The sequence below is a fragment of the Anabrus simplex genome, chromosome 2 (genome assembly GCF_040414725.1).
Source record: "Anabrus simplex isolate iqAnaSimp1 chromosome 2, ASM4041472v1, whole genome shotgun sequence".
Lineage (NCBI taxonomy): Eukaryota > Metazoa > Arthropoda > Insecta > Orthoptera > Tettigoniidae > Anabrus > Anabrus simplex.
The window spans coordinates 711842520-711863927 of NC_090266.1; the positions used below are offsets into that span (position 1 = coordinate 711842520).

The window sequence follows — 21408 nt, forward strand, 5'->3', positions numbered from 1 at the left end:
TTACACCACTTATTGTAAAGCAAAATACGAAATTGCGTATGGCAATCTCATGCAGGACAAAATTGGAAATAACACTACGATGCTTGGTAAGTGGTGACAGCCTAATGTCTGCTCTGTATGCGTCTTTCAGGTTTTTTTATCTGCTTCTTAACCTCGTCTAGTGTAACCATAAATCCCAACTCGTTTAATTCACTGATAATTTTAGAATAGGCACTGTCTGTACAATCTCCTTTCATGTAATCACAGGTCGAAACGTCCCACAGGGCCTCATACTTCCGTAAAACCTCCAGAAATGGTATTATCTGATCACCTGACCACATTATATTACTCATTTTAAATGATAACACTGGAAAATATATTTATAAGTTGTTTTTAGCTAAAACTTCTCGCTACTGTGCACTTCCTGTATCAGCGATTACACTGTCACACAAGGCGATGAGTCGCTGCGTGATGATCATGTGACTAGCTAGCAGCGAGAAAAGTTAAACATGTCGAACTCTTCTCGCAGCGATTTTCCTTCTCGCTTGGCTTACGGCGAGTAGCGACTTTTTTAATCACACTGAGCGATTTAAACAGCGAGTACTCGTTGCTAGCTGATTCGCTGCTGTAAAATCGCCAAGTGTGACCTAGCCTTTAGTCATCCCCTTGCAGGTAATACCGAAGGGGCTGTGACAAGGCTGACTGTCGCTTGAACACGTAACAATATTTGTAAGTTCCAGTTAGTAGTAGTAGTAGTAAACAAAGTAGGTATTGCCAATAAAGTATAAGATAGTCTGTCATCTAACATTTTTTTAGAGCCTCGTCCATCCTCTTACCTTGGACACAAGGCTGATACCACAAACTGGGAGTCCAGCTCTCACCATTAAGACAGGGAACCTCCTCATCCTTCGACCGTCGAACACTGTCATGAACTCCGATGGAGAGAGCACGATATATACAAACAGAGGTGGGGAGGTAAATAAGGGGAGCACGCTGAATCAGAAGGTTCGAGGATGTAGTAGGGGCGTCCTTGATGTCTATGATGAGAGAACTTCGTAGGTTGCTGTTCAGTTGGTGATGTGCACAGTAAAAGTACAGAGTCGTGTAGAAGCGGTGAGTAGCCGGTAGAATGCAACAAGCGAAGAAGTTAAGTAGACCTGTTACACTGCTTTTCTGCTTCCTTTCCAATTCCTCCAAGCCATTTGCTTCCTTTTTATAGTTTCCTTTATCCCATCATTCCAGCAGGATCTCTCCTTATCTTCGTTTTACCCGATACTCTACTGCAGGGGTCTTGTGCACATTTCACAAATCTGTGTTTTTAAATTATTCCATTCCTCTCTTTTTTTTAACTTCTTCCACTTGGAGGATGCCTATGAGAAAAAATACACTAAAACAACCTTAGCTGGGCTGAGTGGCTCAGACGGTTAAGGCGCTGGCCTTCTAACCCCAACTTGGCAGGTTCGATCCTGGCTCAGTCCGGTGGTATTTGAAGGTGCTCAAATACGACAGCCCCGTGTCAGTAGATTTACTGGCACGTAAAAGAACTTCTGCGGGACTAAATTCCGGCACCTCGGCGTCTCCAAAGACCTTAAAATGTAGTTAGTGGGACGTAAAGCAAATAACATTATTAAAACAACTTTATTAAAAAATAAAGAAATTAAAAGTAAATTATAAGTTCATGATCTCAGTCTGGCGAATACAAGTGGTGTCAGCATCAGAAGAGAACCCCTGAGCGCTTCCAGCCCCCAGTTGAACTCCTTGGTATTAATGTGAAGGTCTTCATTAGCTCTGTCGTTTTCTTAGGGACTATCCCTCTTGCTTAACTGTCCTTCGGGAAGTAATTTCCATGAATCATCTTGAAAATTTTCCCCTGTTTACTTTAATTTCACTTCATTTTTCTCCTTAACTTACCTATTTTACAAAGTGTTAATTCAGCTACTAAAGTCTCTCCTTCTAAATCCTCTCTCTGCATAGCTGTGACATCATCCAGCTGCCTGTGTTTCTCCCTCTCCATTAAAACGAGATCAATAATTGTTTTAGTCTTTCTTTTTCCTCATCCACTCTAGTTATTTTTTGAATGTTCTATTTTCTGAAATTCATATTTCCCATAATTAGACCATTTCTCATACAAAAGTCAATTAGATATCCTTCCACATCTCTATTTCCATATTCAAATAGACCAATCAACTCTTCTTTACCTCGTCTGTCTATTGCTACACGGGCATTCGTATCCCCTTCCTCTGTTATTACTAGTTCCAGGCATCTCCAGTTCATCCAAAACTCTTGTAGACTCTCCTCTACACTATTCACCTGACGTGCGTACACCTGTACAAAATTCTTTGTTTCACTCTCAAATATAAGTATCATTTTAATTATTCTGTTACCAATCGGGTAATGTTTTCCACGTTTTGTTCTGGATTTTCTTAGAACAGGATGTAAATGGATCAGAGAAGTATGAGAGGATCTGAAGGAAATAGGCCTTACAACAGAAGACACCACAAATAAGATACAATTGAATACAAAACTCAAGAATACAAACCTCCGCTTTACCCTTACACAAAACAAACCAACAACACGCATATTTTTAACTGAGGATAGGGCACGAAGTTCGGAGCGTCTGAAGAAGTACTGGGAGGACCACAAAGCCCAAACAATCCCTTCAAAGAGACCTGAAGGACGGACTGACTAAAGTGATCCTATGTGGTCATAAAAGAAGGAGAAGAAGAGGAAGAAGAACACGAACACCATTTGTTGCCTTCACATCTCCACTTCAGTAAAAACTGCATCCTTCAATTTTTTCTGTACTTTTTATTTCCATATACCCTACCAGTTCCTCTACCCTGTCTCTGAGAGTCAACACAATTATTGCTATCTTTGTGGCATGTGGTTGTCCACTTTCCACAATTCTCCCAGGACTCCAGGAACTGAGTCGCCTAGTGGGGGTGGGGGGTTCTGAGTCCTCGATTCACCAAATTTCATTGTACAGGCTGTTTGATGAATTTACCACTCCCAAAGGCATTTTAGAGCTACTGCCAGCACTACTAGACGTAATATGGAGTACAGATGCCTCTTGCAGCCATCTCTAACCCCTGAACAGACCCTGCTTGATGGGTTCCTGCAACGAGTTGACCTTCACCCCCTCCTAAGGGATATCTGTCTGCCCAAAGCGATTGTTCCTCTCAGTGAGTTGGCTGTACGGTCTACTCCATGACCATAGCAGGGAACCGGCAAGACACTTGAATTCAGTGTTTACCCATCAAAATTAACTGAAACTCAATCCTAGATCACCCATCTGTCATCTAGTAAATGTAAGGAATTACGTAAAAGTAATATAATGTATACATCAAAGTGAGGAGGGTGATACCTGCCACAAACATGACAATACCGGGTACTTCGTTCTGCAGGTGATATTCTTATTTAAAATGTTTTTACCGAGCGAGTAGCTGTGCGGTTTGTTTTGCATGGCTGTCAGCTTGCATTCAGGAGGTAGTGGGTTCAAACCCCACTGTCGGCAGCCCTGAAGATGGTTTTATGGTTTTCCATATTATCACATTTTTACACCAGGCTGTACCTTAATTCAAGTCACAGCCACTTCCCACTTCTAGCTCTTTCCTATCCCATCGTCTCCATAAGATCTGTCAGTGTTAGTGTGACAAAAAGCAGATTGTAAAGAAAAGATTTTAAATGTTTTTTATTCTACATATTCTTCACTTTTCCTCTGTGAACTGTGTGATCTTTGTGGTGGGAAGGCTTGTCCTTGTGAAGCTGATAGCCGAGCTGGAAGTTCATCCTTATTAGATGGGTGTGTGCCCAGTGCTCTAGGTAATGGTTTATTGGAAGTGGAAAGCAGCAGTTAACAGAAGTTGCAAGTGTGGTAAACTGGGTGATTAGATTGAATAAACGTGGTAATAAAACCTGATATGGTACAACTTTGTTGATTTTGCTGCATTTCTGGGAGCAACAAGAAACCACCACTGTATCTCCCAAGGGCATGGTTTGTGTGGTCGCATAATGATGGTCTCCTAAAATGTAAAATATTCTGTAGGGAAAATGGTCCCCCATTCATATCTCCAAGTGGGACAGTTATCCTAAAGGACGCAGTTGCCTGCAAAGTGAATGCTGTCATTTTGCAATCAAAATGTGGACATGTTAGAATTCAGTGTTTTTTGTGGTAGGTTAGAAAAAAGGGACTAGATAAATCAGTTAGTACAAGAGAGGTGCATTGACAAGAATAATAGAATTCTGGTTAAGTGACTACAATATTATTCATGCAAAATCAAGTGGATGAAATGCATTAGTGAATGAGAAAATAGGCAACAGTATTTGTGGTTATTGTAGTAAATGGATTGATGTCACAGCAGATATGTTCATCACAATTTCAACAGATGATATTGGGAGAGATACTCAATACAAAATGTAAAAAGTGATACAAACATTTTTGATAGACTGGAATGCATTGGTTATTCAAGGAGAGAATGTAAAGTACTAAGATATGAACATATGTTCATCATTAGCATCATCAGTGCCATCATTTTAAGACGGCAGGAATATTTACAGATAGTATTAAGTCTGTTACTGCACCTGCTACTGCCTAGGGCTCCTACTCACCTTCACATCATTGTTGCTATTGTCTTCTTCATTTTGGAATTCTTTACCATCATTGTCAGAGTTCAGCGAATGTAGATGCAATATTTTGTTTGTTTGTTTGTTTGTTTGTTTGTTTGTTTGTTTGTTTGTTTGTTTGTTTGTTTGTTTGTTTGTTTGTTTGTTTGTTTGTTTTTTTATTTATTTATTCATTTAATCTGGAAGGCCAGGGGAAAAGAACAGGCCCCCTACACGTAGTTGCCCCTGACCTTTTGAAATAATCACCTAAATCCTAAACTGAAATAATCATATACATTATTTACAGGTAAAGTAACAAAGTATAATGTATACATTTCTCATTTACACATCCTCTCACTCCGTGGATCATTCATCCTCATATTCGCATACATTTTCTCACCTCATGTGCTTCCGATCATAACATTTAATTATACTGACTTTTACACTTAATATTGGTGGGGAGGACGTTCCAAAGCCACACTGAACAAGCAAAGAAACCTAGTTTGTAGGAGTCTGTTCGCAAAGACACACCCCTTTGCCCTTGCGGATGGAGCTGTAGGATAAGGAGGGTTAAGGGAATGGTTAAAGGTGAATGGCCCCCGTGAGGGACTAGTGTAAGAAGGTGAAGTCACTTTGTTTATACAAGAGGGCGATTGACTGGAGAGATGGCAGGCAGCTGTTATGTCCACTTTTGAAAAAATCCTTGATAAAATCCCCTGTTATAGCTATAAATCGTGATTCGTCCGACCATATCATGTTACGCCATTGTTCCAGTGTCCATCCCTGGTGACTGGCGACAAATGCATGTCGTTGTGCCCAATGGCGTTGGGTTAACAGTGGCACCCGTGTGAGGCGCCGGCTCCCATACCCCATAGAACCCATGTTCCTATGGATTGTCCACTGGGAGACATGTCTAGCACGGCCTGTGTTGAATTGAGCTGTGATTTGTTGCACGGTTTCCCGTCTGTCACTATTGACAATCCGTCTTGTATGTCGCCGGTCACGGTCATCGAGGGTGGCTGGACGGCCGGTCGTTCGTCTGTTGTGGACGGTGACACCCATATTCAACCATTCACGATACACCCTGGACACGGTTGATCATGTGAAGCCGAAATCCCTCACCATTTCCAAAATCGCACTTCCCACCCGTCGGGCACCGACCACCATACCCCATACAGACGGTGTCAGCTGACAGCGACGTTCCATGTTACGTCTGTCACATGCACAGCCACTGCTCACAAGGTCTCCTATACAACTGCCGCTGGCACAGGGGGCGTGTGGTGCACAGACAACACACCTGCGCATCAGTTCTCCGCTATCCCATGACATTTGCTCAGTCAGTGTATTATGTTTTGCGGGAGTCTGGAAAGAAAAAAGAAAGGTTTTGTTTAGATTGAATAGGTAAATGCTAATTGCGAGTACTTACTGCCATGTCCTTTGGTCCCTCAAGCAGGCTCCAGTCTGCGTACGGTATCGTGTCTTGTTGATGTTTGACCGATCGCTTATAGGAAATATGTGGGCATTCTGCTGTTGTTGGGAAGGGGTGTAGGAGAAGGTAGGTGCCTGGGAGGAGCTATCGCTTGCCCATGACATGTTGTAAATTTTGTATTATTTGACATGAAATTAATTCATCCATTAATGTGAACTTTGTTTTCTGATATTTCGTTTAGATTTAAGTTTGGATTGAACCTCTGGTCGAACAGTATATGGATGTTAGCCGTCTTTAGGATTTTCAAATCCTGATCTATGGATGTACAAGTGTGATTGAAATCACTCACGTGATCACTCATGGCCAAAAACTTATTTTTTAAATATTAACCAGCTGATGATGGCTCAAAAGAACTGAAACATGTCCTGGTAAAAATGTGATATAAATGCCTTTCCATTATTTAACCCATTTACTGCCAAACCTGTACATATACGTTATTGAACGCCGTGCCTCGTCTGCCAAACCCGTATATATATGTTTTGGTGCAGTGTGTACTTCACCGATCTCACAAATGACCACGATATAGTGTCAAGCTTTGAGATTCCATAGAAATGCTCAAAGAAGTTCTGTACAGCAGATATACCACTCCATTTCGTGTGTTTTGGAAGTGTTCTGATGTTATTTCAGCTTCTTTGGAGTGGAACATCTTTCCCCCTAACATGTAGCCATCATGGCGTCTTGAAGTATACATTCATCTCGTGTTCACAAAGAAATTGAATGTTTCCTCCTAAATAGTGATTCTGGAGAACTATATTTTGATAATGAAGGTGGAGAATGACTAACTGGTGATATTGAACTACAAGAAAGTGCGAGACAACATAGTAATGATGAATCTCATGCGGAATTGTCTCCCCTTCCTCATATAAATTATATTTTTCCCAAATGTAAAAGATTTTGATATTACCAGTTCTTGGATCAACAATTTTAAATTATATTTCAGTAATAGTATCACCGAGTGGAGTAGCTGCGCGTATTAACATGCTACGGCTATGGAGCCAAGCTCTTCACTCGGCAGGTGAGTGGGTTCGAACCCCACCGTCAGTTACCCTGAGAATGTTTTTATGTTTTTTGTTTGTGGTTTCCCTTTTTTACTCCCAAGCAAATGTCGGGACAGTTCCTATTCATAAGCCACAGCCGATTACCTCCACTTCCTTACCCACTTTCATTCACCATCATTCATTTCATATTCATTATCTTCTCAACTGAGGTTTGCATCAGGAAGGCCATCCAGCCATAAAAATATGGTGTAAAATATAATCTCAGATCATCCCCGACCCCGTATTGGGCTGTGGGGCTAAGGGGACGATATGCATTCCATTAATAGTATCAGTAAATGTGTGTCTGTAAAAGTGTTCTTTCCTTAAAGAAAGAACCCAGCCCAGAGGGCTCGCCTGCTCATCAAAACTCGGCAGTGAAAAGCTTAATAATGTAAAATCATTTTCTTTTTAATGTATTGAATATTTTATTCTCTTAGGAGCAAAAGAGTAATGTAACAAAAATCTTGCAAACTTTGGACTGGAAAGACTTGGAGTAAGGGACAAGCTGCTAGACTCAGCGGTATGTTCCAAGCTATCAGTAGGAAGATCGCTTGGAATGACATTAGTTGATGAATTAGCCTGATTGGAATTTTCAAAAGTAGGAAAGATCATGATACGAAGATAGTTTGAATTCAAGAGGGCAAATTGGGGCAATGGAAGAGGAATTATGGGAGATGTTCGATAAATTTCAAACTTCTTTAAAATCATTTAAGAAAAGACTAGGTAAACAACTGATAGGGAATCTTTGCACCTGGATGACAGCCTTAAATGCAGATAAGTAGCATTTGATTCTATTCTCCACTGACAAAGGCTGCAGCCTAAAATTTTGAATCCATTTCCTTTCTATGTGTACTCTAACCACACATGTTTACACAGTAAGTCACTGCTCTCTGTCTGTTTCCTATATATATATTTCAGAGGTCAAAGAAGTAGTATGTGGTCCTGTGGGTACTCTTTTTGCTGATAAATGTGTACTAATAAAAGACAAGAATAGCATTCCATTCCTATTTAGTCCGATGCTTGCATATCAACGCCATGGCCTCTGGGCAATGTTTACACGGCCAAGTCATACAAGAGTAGAAAGGCGTGTTCCTGATGCTTTAAAATGTGGATACATTAGCTAAGGAAGACCACTCTAACAGAAAACATTGATCCTCCAGGATTGCTGGGAACCTTTTAAACTGTTTAGAAATCTACAGTTTTATCTGTCCTGACTTTTTACGATGATGTGGCAGATGGTTACTAAACTTAAGAATTGTATCATGAAATGTTTTAAATTTGTACTAGACTGGAGCCCTCAGAAAGCTTTTAGATCAGCTTAATAAGTATTGATTACGTATCGCTGCTATCCAAGAAATGAAATGGACAGTTAACAGAGTTACAGAAAAGAAGGATCGTATAGTATTCAACTGGCACATGAAGAAGCATATGTTTGGAACTGATTTTGTTGTGAATAAAAAAAAAAGAAAACTCATTTTGGATTTTCAAGCTAAATCCCATAGACTGTGCAGATTGAGAGTTAGAGGAAACTTTATCAATATAGCCTCATCTGTGTACACTGTCCAACTGAAGACAAAAGTGATGAAGAGAAGTCTTATTTAATGAGGAGTTGAATGAGCTATATAGCGAGTGCCCAAGAGGTTATGGCAAAATACTTTTTGGGGATATGAATGCCAAGATTTGACGAGAAGCCTAATGTACGTATATGAGTGCTAAATATAGCCTGCATAGTGAGTCAAACCACAATGGGGTCAGGGTAATAAACATTTCCTCTTCATGGAACATAGTAGTGGGAATTACCATTTTTATTCATAAAGATATACATAAAATGATGTGGAAATCTCCAGGTGGAAATACTTTTAATCAAATTGACCACCTCCTGATAGATGAAAGGCATGTGTCCAACTTGATGGACGTAAGAAGTTACAAGGGGGAAAGGTTGACTGTGACCATTACTTTGTTATTGAAAGAATTAAAAGCAGAATATTTAACGCAAGGAAAGCACATGGATCCCAGGCAAGAAAATTTAACACTGCTAGGCTGAAAGAACCAGAATCTGCTCTCAGGCACACTAATTAACGAGGCACTAACAGTCCTCCCTGGTAGTGAGAGTATTGGTGAGATCTGGAGGAACCTCAAGGATGCCCTCATTACAGCTGCAGATAATGGCTTAGAGAAAGCAGATGTACAAAAAAGCAATAGCTTATTTGATGAAGAATGTAGACATGTAACAGCTTTAAAAAATAAAGCATGCAAGAGGATGCAGCAGAATCATACCAGAAAAACTGTGGAAGAATACAGAATAGCTAGAAGGGAAGAGAAGAGACTACACAAAAAGACAGAGGTGGGTATGAGAGAAGAGAACTTGTGGCATTAGAGCATCTGAAAGGCTGCAATGAAACTAAGGCTTTTTGTCAGTTAGTTAAAGAGTCGGAAGTATATCCATCCAAGAACAACTCCGTGTAAAGATAGAGATGGCACAATCCTGATCATTGATGAAATTATACTTGACAGGTGGGCCCGATGAATTGCTGAATGGAGATATACCCAATAATCAAGGACGGATAGTCATCGCAGAACATGCAGACAGACTAGGAACTGAAGTGTAAGTGCCAGTGCCAACCATTGATGAAGTGTCTTGATATTACAAACTTGAAGAACAGCAAAGTTCCAGGAATGGACCTCAACCAGTCTGAACTGGTGAAACCTAGAGGACCAGTGTGTACTAAACACCTTCATAACCTAATGACAAAGATATGGGTTGATGAAGAAATTCCTGATAAATGGAACTTCAGTATTAAATGTAGAATTAATTTGAAGCAAGGTGATATCGGGGTATATTAGAGTTATAGGGAAGCCACTATACTGTGCATTGCCTATAAAATAATCTCTGCTTGTACCATCTGTTTAACTGGCATATTCCCTTTGTTGAAGATGTCATTGCAGACTACCAACATGGATTCTGACAAGGAAAATCAACTGTCGATTTTTACGATGTGGAGGTATTGATACAGGTTGTCTGTATATAGCAATGCAGGAGTTACACATTCCTCAAAAATCGATTTCATTAGTAAAAGCTGCCATGGAAAATACTCCATCTCAAATTAAGATTCAAAATACCTTGATGAACCCCGTAACAACTACAAATAGTTAAACAAGGAGATTCACGGGCTTGTTTTTTCTATTCGATATTGCAATAGAAAAAAAGGTTCAGGATTCTGGTGTAACATAAGCGGCACTTTTTTGTATAAATCAGTCCAGATTTTAACATACACAAACGATATTGATACCATAGCAAGAACACTAAGAGTTATGAAAGAGGCGTTTACTAACCTTGAAAAGGCGGCAAGAAAGATGAATCTGCATATCAGTGAAGATACGACGAAGTATATACCGAGCAAGTGGCTGCCCGGTTTGGGTCATGCAGGTATCAGCGTACATTCGGGAGATAGTGGGTTCGAACCACACTGTCGGCAGCTCTGAAAATGGTTTTCCGTGGTTTGCTATTTTCGCACCAGCACTTAGTTAGCGCTGGAACTCAAGGCTGATGTGGATGGGGCAGGACGCCAACTTTATCATTGTGGCACAACCCTCGAAGCAACTAATTCAGTTCAAATCAAATATTCCACCTTCTTGTAAATTTGCTCACAAAGCAACCAAGGCTTGCAACAATCTGTGCACATTACAGACAGACAATTACACAGCAGTCCACGGCAAGTGCATCAAGTTTTCATTGATAACACTATCTGTGCTATATTAAATTTTGATACTTTAATTTTGTAATGACATGGCGTTTCATATGTCGCATTTCAGCTGGACGCAATAGTTATTGCATTTTTATACTTAATATGTTCAGTATCGTTGTTATAATTTTAAGGTCTGTATATTTATTTTTCGACTGAATATTTCCTCACAAAGGAGGAAACATGTACCAAATTTTAATGTTGTCTTAATAAAAGACGGACAATTTGTATTGTAAGGGTAGAGTGTATGATCAAGAATTGTACAAAAAACATCTTAATATAAAAAACACAGAACGAGTTGGCCATGTGGTTAGGGTGATACAGCTGGGAGTTTGCATTCGGGAGATAGTGGGTTTGAACCATACTGTCAGCAGCCATGAAGATGTTTTTCTGTGGTTTCCCGTTTTCACACTAGGCTAATGCTGGGGTTGTACCTTAATTAAGGCCACTGCCGCTTCCTTCCTACTCCTAGCCCTCTCCTACCCACAGTCGCCATAAAACCTTTGTCGGTGCGATGTAAAGCGAATTGTTGTAATGTAAAGAACAAAAACTTAAAATGTCATAAGGCGAGAGCTTCATGGATTATGGTAAAACGACTACAGTATTCATTTAATGTGCATAATGTATTGTAATTTCAATATACCATATTCTCATTACTGGCATTTTGAATATTGTATCTAAATTTTCCCCTTTCCCTGTTTTTATAATGCAGTAAATTCAGATATTCTGAATGTTCATGGTTTTTTAATACAATTTTCACACCTGTTATGGCAGTTTTCTTTCTTAATACATAACTCAGTTATTTAAAAAGTTGTTTTGCTATAGTACTTGATGTATTTGAGTCAGTTTTTAGTGCTAAAATGGATGGTTTTGTAGGTTCAGGTAGATTATTGTGATGTGCTCTAATTTTCAGGTACGTTAGTGTTCTAGTCGAGTTAACTCGTATGGAAGGAAGTCAACATGGCCATTTAGTTGCTACACAGATGCTGGATGTAGCTATTCGAGTACAAGCTATCCGTAGCTTCACTGTACAACAAATGGCCCTTCTTGTGGACAATGCTCATTTCTTAACTTCAGGTTCAGCTCAGAGCTCGACTATGGCTGAAGTGCTATATGCAGCAGCTTGGATTTGTGGTGAATTTTCAGAGTAAGTTTCATTTTTATAAGTATAATTCAAGTTGAATTGTGTATTTTGCCTAAAGTTATAATGCAGAGATATTTTAATTCCTTCTCTCTCTCTCTCCCCCCCCCCCCCCCATTTGTCATGTTCAGTCCTGTATTGCTGATGCAGTTAAACAGCTTGCATCACTAAAATTTCTTGTGCAGGAGGCCATAGATAATTCTTGTTTCGACATGTGATTTGGACAGGTGGTGTTTTTTTTTAAGTAGTAGCTATTTTTATACGACCAAGCTCTTGTATTTTTGTAATTCATGTATTTAACATAGACCACAATGAATTCCTTACAGATGTGTGGAATAGCACAAATTTTGTTTTCAAAATGGAAATATGTACTACTGTATACATCTATGTTTATCTTCCTATATATTGATTACAGTACAACTTCGTAGTCAGTAGTGTGCAATTTTGCATAGAAACAAGTCTTGCTGGATGTACAAGAAAGGATGGAATTTACAAATGCTGAAACCACTGACATGGTTGTAGTGTATAAAATCAATTATTCAATCATCATTGATCTACATTTAGGACTGTCATCCATGTGGCAGCTTTACTTTCAACTGTTTACTTAGTTTTTTCCTAAATGATTTCAAAGTACTTTTCCCTTGATAAATTATTGCATTCCCTAATTCCTCTTCATATAAATTAATATTTTCCCCAATTTATCCTGTTGAAATCCAACTTTACAGTATCTTCATATTATGCTCTTTCCTACCTTTGTAAGTTCGGCTCAAGCTTATTCATCTACTAATGTCATTCCACGCCATTTCTCCTGAAAGTGAAAGTGGAGCATTTCCAGGCAAAGCAAGTGATACGGAAGTTCACAGTTTGTTCCAAATTGTGCACCAAGACCAAGATTTAATTTTACAGGGTTAATGTGCTATATAGAGCCACTAGTGATACACACAGTATCGGTGAATACGTCAGCACCTTTGTAGATGTAGAATTATTAGCCGAGCAGCCTGATTTGTAGATTCTGAGCCTGAAGATGGAAAGATGCAAATGCTGCTGAAATGAAAACTTTCCTTGCACTTGTACATGGTGGTGTTCAGAAACCAAAAAATGGTCTCTTCTTCACAAAATGTGAAAGTATAGTTGCTCCATATTTCTCTAAAATTGCCTGAAAAATGACTTGACTTGCTTTTGAAATTCTTCATTTTTGCATATAATTCTTAAGTTTGATCCTTAGATCTACAATAAGAAACTATAGATAGATGATTTATTGAACCAAACAGGCCTTCACCCAATACAGAGTTCAAATACATAATAATAATAATAATAATAATAATAATAATAATAATAATAATAGCCTAAGCAAACAAAACCATATAGAAATTGAAATCAGATGGCAAACGGTCAACACACAACCTGAGAGCCGTTGATAATGTGAGTAAATCTAATCTACCGTTATAAGTACTAAACATGCTATAATCAGTATAGTGGTCCCCTCACGCAGTGACCACTGCTCAGCGAGGCCAGAGACCATGAGGCTTCTCATAGTAACAGGGTGGGTCCACCAGGCAATGCCCACCGCGCGCATGAATCTGGTGCTTACCAGATGAACGGTGATTGCCAGGACTCGTGATTATGCCCACAAGACTATAGAAATTATGGTCTAAAAAGGATAGTTGTAATATCTCCTCCCAGCAGTGCTGACCGCTGAGTGGAGCCAGTGCTGACCAGTTAACTAGGAAGTGTTACGCAGCCTGCTTAGGTTACGTAACATATAGCTGTACAACTGCACTCTAAGGTGCACGACTACTGCAGGCGACACCCGACCTTGTCCCAGATTTGCTATGCCTGGGTATGCCAGTCTGGCAATACACTACCACTCCTAGCAACCCTGTCAAGATCACTCTTACCGCTGAGTGCACTGACTTTCTGCTTACTCAGGACAGTCCTCTTACCATTTAAATTCCTTTGTCTTCACTACACTTAATCCGCTGAGCTGTGCCTACCTATCTTATCACACATGCACTGTACTACTTGAAGTTCCAACTCCACACTCAATTACACAATAAGAAGACAAGCACCACATTTCCAACTCTTTAATCGCCCTCCACCCAACTACATTTTCATAAATCAAATCTTCTCAACTATAAACCCACCTCCAAAACATATTTTTCCATTATATTTACTATACAAACGCATACCACCATTACCATCTTAGCCGTAAACATACCTCCAAAACACACTTCAGCATTAAATTCACTAAACAAACACATCCACCATCTAACATCAACTCACCTCATTCTCATCCCCTCTCTAACCATTACCACTACAATCGCTATAAATTTCAGCTACATCATCACTAATAAATACACACACTTCATTACCTATCATTACACCAATTATTCACTTTTCTCTACCTTATACTTCATCACTCTGACAGCCACTCTTTCTCTACTTCATACTTCTTGTCACTACACTCTCTTCCTTCCTGTCTTTCTTGCCCCTCAGCTGTTTTAAACTCATGGTTCTCACTTTCCTCAATGTTTCTCCTTGACTCAGTGTCAATTTTAACTCCTTCTGGTCTTCGCGGTACTTCGCCATCTCCGCATTCACCCCCGAATACGCCTCCTTATATGCTTCAGTGATAACAGTCCTGAGTGCTCTCCTCGGCGACATATTCATCAACCTCTCTATCACTGTTTCTGTCCACTCCATCACTACAAACATCTCTCTTTCTTCCGTGATCACTTGTCTCCTCCGAAGCATTAACTATGTCCTCATTGGGCTCGGTTCCTTCCCTATCCTCATGCCTCTCCTCACCAGGTGGGTTTCCCTCATCCCATCTTTCTCCCGCACTCATTTCCGTATCTTCCTCCTGTTTCATCTTTTCTTCCAGGTCCAGTAATTTAGTCGCAGGCCAGATTCTTCTCCACCTGCCATTAGTCACTACTAATTGCTGCCCCCTAATAAAGGCTCTCAATCCTTGGTGTTTAGTTCTTATCAAATGTTTTTTCAGAATTTTTCCATTCTTTATCCCTTCACTTCCCATGTCACTCTTAATCCATATTTTATCACTCTGTATGTTACCCACATTTCTAATCACTATTTTGGCCATTAAAGTGGATAACAGGTTCACTTTAATGGTCCTATTTCCTGATACTTTACCTATTCTCTCCACATAATCTACATCTACTTCACTAAAATTAATTTTCATTTTGCCCTGGATTAGGTCCACCACTTTGTGAATCGTCATCACTTTGTCCTCTCTCCTATCCTCTGGAACACCATATATAAATAGGCATTTCTTTCAAAGGTTTTGACTACTGGCTTCTATTTCTGAATTAAGCTTCGATGCTTCCTCTTCTAATCTTCTTATTTTCTCCCTTAATGATCCAACTTTTTCGTTGTTGTTTCTCACTTTGGATGTTGAATTGTCTACATTTTCCTGGAACTATTTCTTCATTTTCTCGAACTCCTTAGTTTGCTCTTGTATCATGTTTTTAAGTTGCTCGAATGGGCAGACTTCTTCTACCACCTCTTTTACTACCCTTCTAATTATTTCCACGTCTTCCCAACTCATGCTTCCACTGGAGATCGACCCGGGATTCAATTCAACTCCCGCGATCCATAGCATTACTGTTATCACCGCCGCCGTCAGCATCATCTCCCCCTTCATTCCCAATTCCATTCTGCTTCCTCCAGCTTTCACTTCTTTCTTCTGTTTCTGCTGTCTTCCTATAACTGCCCTGTATTGTTCCACACCAATCATCCTCCTTAAACTCTTCGCTTCTTTCTTGCACTCCCCTCTCTCAGTACCGGGATCCTCTACACAACACGTCTGTACTTGTCGCTTGCTTAGGCTATACTGAATAAGAAACTGTACAAAATACAGCCAATCCTCAATCATCTACGAAACATTATTCCATCTATACTCCTGTGCGAAGTATTTGTGTAGATGGAACTCTTCTCCTCTGGAAGGTAAGATTGAGTTGGATACAGTTCATACCCTCAAAACACAGCAGATTTGGCATGAAGCTCTACAAACTGTATGGGTGTAGTTCTGGATATGTTGAAAAATTCACTGTGTATACTAGCAAGGTTACTGTATGTAGTCAGAACCATCCAGGAGAGAGTACAACTGCAAGAATAGTTCTTGAACTTAGTAACGATTTTAACGATTTACTACATAAGGGATATGGTTTGTACCTTGATAATTGGTGTACTAGTTTGGCTTTGGTAGATAAGGTTTGTGCAAGGAGAAATGTTGTTATGGGTACTGTAAGAACTTACCAAAAGGTGGTGCTGGACTTTGTGAAGATAAAATTACAGAAAGATGCAACAGTTTCAGGCTATTAAAGGAAACAGATGATCATGAAGTGGGAAGATGAGCATGATGCCAGTCTTCTAAGCACTTTCCACAGTGATTCCATGGGGAAGGTAAACTCAAGAAAGGGAGTCGTTGAGAACTCAGTGTTAACCCTGGACTATAATAAGAAAGTGGGAGGGGTGGATAAGAATGACAGGACTCCTCGGCTACAAAAATGCTTGGAAATGTCTTGAGAAGTATTACCAAAAGATGTTCTGGTACACAGTGGACATGGCTTGCCTAAATGCCTTTGTTCTGTACAAGAAACTAGTTGGGAATCTTCAGAGACTGGAGTTTCAAGTGACACTCGCTGAAAACATATCATCTGGAGGAGTGGAGCAGCCTACAGTAGGTCGACCTTCTGAATCTCCAAGATGTTGTTTCTTCAGTTGCTATTTCCCAAGATGTATTCCCAGCACATCTTCAAGAAAGAAACATCTCCAGAGTTGTATAGTTTGTTGGTCCAGGAGAAAGAGAAAATAAACTCCATACTGTGCTTTGTGTGCAACATCTTGCTTTTGCCTACATTGCACTGAGAACTGTCTATAAAATCTGTTATATATTTGATATTTATTTCCAGGCGTTTATACAGAGTTTCCTCCATTTAATAAACCTTACGATATCTGTAATATAAGCCTACTTATAATACTCTATTGTGCAAGTGCCTGCATGGGCGCATAAGACAACACTACCCACCCAGTCACTGATCACCACCAATCAGGGGGCAAAGCCTCCTATCTCTCCCTGCCACGGATCTCTGGCAGCTGAGGAGAACATGCTAACACCTCATAACTACTATATAAGCCAAGAGCACCCATGCACACACCATATCCTACTCCCCCAGCTACGGATTACTGCCAGCTGTGGGTACGCATACAGATATTTCTAACTACATCTAAGTACTTGCTTACATTACTAGGGTTATTCCATCCATTTTTCATCCAGCTTATAATTTTAAGATCATTTTCTTTCTGACTTAATATTAATAGTTCACTATTACTAAAACATTTTCTTCTAATCACTATAGTTTCTTTACATACTTTTAGGAGATGAAATCCTTCTCATTTCCCCACACAACACACATCTTGCATTGTCCTTTTCCCATGTCCATCCCTTGTTTTTGTGGATTCCCATCATCCACCATATCAGCCCTCTTCTTTCTCTTCTGTTTACGGTACTTTTCCTTACATTAGTTTCCTAGTTTATCATATTAAATACCAAGAGGGTCGGCTTGCTCCTGCACTCAGACTCCAACAACTGTCTTTGAATGTCCTTGACCCTTCGTTAGATTCTCTTCCATAATGTAGCCTTGCTCCTAAACATGTCTATCTCCCAATAATTATCCAATCGTAACCTCTCTAAGATACTTTTAACCTTGCCTAACCAATAATCTTTGGACATACTGTCCCTTTGGTGTTGATATTCCCTCTGCAGGATCAGAGGGGGGGGGGGGGCCTCTCCTCTTTTGACCCTTAACCAATAACTTATAATTCTCTTTAAAATGTCTACTTGAATATTCTCATCACATATTAGTTGTGCACCACAATTTGCTGTACAGTATGCAGACGTGCCAAGTCTCCCGATTTGAGCTGTAGACTCCAGATTTTTCATCGTTCCTCCCGATCTCCCGATCGCCGGGTCCAATCTCCCGATTTTCAGAGCAATATCCGTAATTTTCGTATTATTTTAAACTATCAAATTATTATAATTAATGAACCACCTTTCCAATACATAAAATCCTTATATTTAGGATGAAACCATTTAATCACAAATTGGACATGTTTCACTCAACTTTGTGAGCATCATTAGCAATAGTTAACATAAATCATTGGTGGGTCAGGGCCCTGATCCTGATTATTTTTAAATTTGTTAAATTTATATATTTTTATCAATGTATATTAGACATTCTTTTGTGATATACACCAGGATCAGGGCCCTGACCCACCAATGATTTATGTTAACTATTGCTGATGATGCTCACAAAGTTGAGTGAAACATGTCCAATTTGTGATTAAATGGTTTCATCCTAAATATAAGGATTTTATGTATTGGAAAGGTGGTTCATTAATTATAATAATTTGATACTCTGAACTCCAATACGGTTGAAAAATGAGATTTATAACTTTATAACTTTATAACTTGTAAAATTATTTTAAACTCCCGCGGATTTCCTCGTTCTGTCGATATATGGCTGAGTATGGCTGGTCGATAGTAGTTCTAATAATGATACCAGATGGCAGTACGGGGCACGGTGGCCAGTCATATGCTGCTCTTTGATTCTATAATACATTCTCTTTGCAAGCAAGTAACATTCTCTTTGGAGTAACCTAACCTCAGAAGTAGCACACCATAGTCGTTCTACCCGGGGCAAGACCTGCAGAAGTGCTCGTGTTGTGCCTTAATATTTGTTTTGGCCAAAATGTCAAAAAAGAAATACGATGCAATGTTTAAAAGTGCTTATAGGGAAGAGTTTCTGTGTTTGAGTGAATCCAGAAAGGGACCAACGTTCACATTCTGTACTATATGTAGGTGTGATTTTTCAGTTGCACATGGCAGGAAATGCGATATACTCAAGCATATGCAGACGAAAAAACATAAGGAGAGTGTCCAGTGTGTAGAAAGAAACCAGAAACTGAACTTTTCATGTAAAAACCAAGATGTAAATCCTGTGATGAATGCCGAGGGGTTATTTACGTCATTTATAGTAGAACATAACCTGCCTGTAAATTGTGCCGATCATGCAGGACCTTTGTTTCGCAAAATGTTTCCTGATTCGGAAATTGCTAAACGATATGGGTGTGCTAGAACGAAAACGGCGGCTATCATTACAGAAATGTGCATGGAAGAAAGGGCGAAAATTGTATCACATTTGCAAATGAACGCATTTTCTGTTGCTACTGATGGTGGCAATAAAAGCGACTAGAATATATATCCCATTGTTGTTACATTTCTTAGGCCTGAACTCAGTGAAATTCAGAGTTGTCTACTCTCTGTGCCTAATTTAGAAGGGGATGCTACTGGAGCTAACATTGCCAGTCTTTTGCTCTCAACTTTTCGGGAATTCTGCATTCCATTAAAAAACTGCCTAGCTCTTGGTGCTGAAAATGCTCCAGTAATGGTAGGATTAAAGAATGGTGTGGCAAGATGTTTGAAGCTGGAAAATAGTAACATAATCATCGTAGGCTGCTCTCGTCACCTAATTAATCTTGCTGCCGAGAAGGGTGCGGCGTGTTTGCCCGTAAATGTAGATGAAAGTATAATTGATGTATTTTATTTTATCTGGAAAGGAGTGCAAAGAGGAAAGAAAAGTTCAGAGAATTTCAGACTTTACACAACACAGAGATCAGGAAAATTTTGAAGCATGTGCCCACTCGATGGTTATTACTAAGAAGGTGTTTAGATAGGATTTTGCTTCAGTGGGACCCTTTGGTTACATTATTCAGGAGCAAAATTGTGAGTAAGGATTCTCAGATGGGAACTTTGAATGAAGACTTACAAAATTCCTAAGCACAATTTAAGTGCAGATGTGTCTTGTTTGTCTGAAAATGTTAAGGATTGTCATAACATTTCACCTCACTCCTCAGTTAAAAGGAAAACCCAGTCATCAGTTTCACTAAAAAAATATGAAACTAATTTTTATGCATTGTCACGTGAAGAACGACTTTTCATGTTCCTTTCATCAAATTTACATAAATCATTTTGCCTTTTTCTCTCAAGTTTTATGGATATCTTTGAGAATCCAAACGTAGCTCTTCAGTCAAGTATGCCGCACATCCACTTATTGAGGTCAGTTGTGGAGGAACTGTTTAAGAACGTGATGGCAAGGTTTGTGAAACCAGACGTTATTAAAAGATCCTCCTTTCTCCTTGATGTAGATTATCATACTCCAGCAAATCAAAAGGATGATTGTGATCTGATGATAGGGAACTCTGCGTTTGTTTTAGTGAACACCTTGAAGTCTGACGAAAAGTGCATATTCTTTAAGTGTTTCTCTTCATCGTGTGACTACATGGTACACAAATTTCCATTCAAAGATGAAGTTTAATTAATGCAGAAGTTGCAAATATTTCTGCTATAAGTAAGGCATCATTTTCTAGCCTTAGATTTTTCATTAACAAGTGTCCGAACATTTTGACTAGTGAAACGGAACATTTGGATAAAGAAACTGATATTCTGCACTCCCAGTTCTGTAACTTTTAGCTCGAAGAAATAGACGTGGCAAAAGGAAGAATTGATGTTCAATGGTCATTGGTAGGTCAGATGAAATCAGCTGATGGTGTACTTAAATATGACACTCTCTAAGGTGATGCTTGCTATTTTATCAATTCCACATAGCAATGCAGAATGTGAAAGGATTTTTAGCAGAGTCACAAAGACAAAAACACAGTTCAGATCCTTGCTGTCTGAACAAACTTTGGAGAAACTTTTAACCTTGAAATCGGTTCAGCCAGGCAAGTGCTTTGAGCAAAAATTTAGTTCCGAGTTTCTGAAGAGTGCTAAGTCATCATGTGATCACCATGTTGAAGGATCAGAAGTCACATGTTCCTACAGTTCAGGTATGTCCGGTATTTAGTATTCACATGTAAGTGATGAAAAATATATATATGGGCAAATAGAATTGTTAATGTATTGAATTATAATGAATTTGTACGTTCTGCCATCAGTGATGTGTCGTAATACGTCTCAATTCACTGCGAAATTTCTCTTGAAACTTACTATTTGGATCAGCATTTCACTCGCCTCTTCTACTCCCCATATCTCGGCATCATATAACATTCTGCTCTTTACTACAGCTTTGAAAAACAATTTTTGGTTCTTAGAGTCTATATTAGGGAACTTGTTTTCTAAAATCCTTATTATGAAAGTGCTGCCAGGCCTTTCTATTTCATTTGTCTTATTTTATAGTCCATTTCCCATTATTATATATATATATTCCTAAGTACTCTAGTTTGTTAGTTATCTCAATTTTTTCTTCCTTTATCATCCATTGCTTATTTGCCACTCTTTTTCCAACCTTCTTACATACCAACACCTTCATCTTACCAATGTTAATTTTCAATGAC

The 21408-nt window shown here is 39.3% G+C and overlaps 1 protein-coding gene across 1 annotated transcript in view; it reads left to right on the plus strand.

Moving 5' to 3' along the window:
* g (adaptor-related protein complex 3, delta 1 subunit-like garnet) overlaps positions 1–21408 on the plus strand; it is a 580467-nt gene that overhangs the window by 263559 nt on the left and 295500 nt on the right. Inside the window, exon 13 of the mRNA XM_067141336.2 lies at positions 11764–11997. Coding sequence (XP_066997437.1) covers positions 11764–11997 — 234 coding nt within the window. The remainder of the gene's footprint in view (positions 1–11763; positions 11998–21408) is intronic.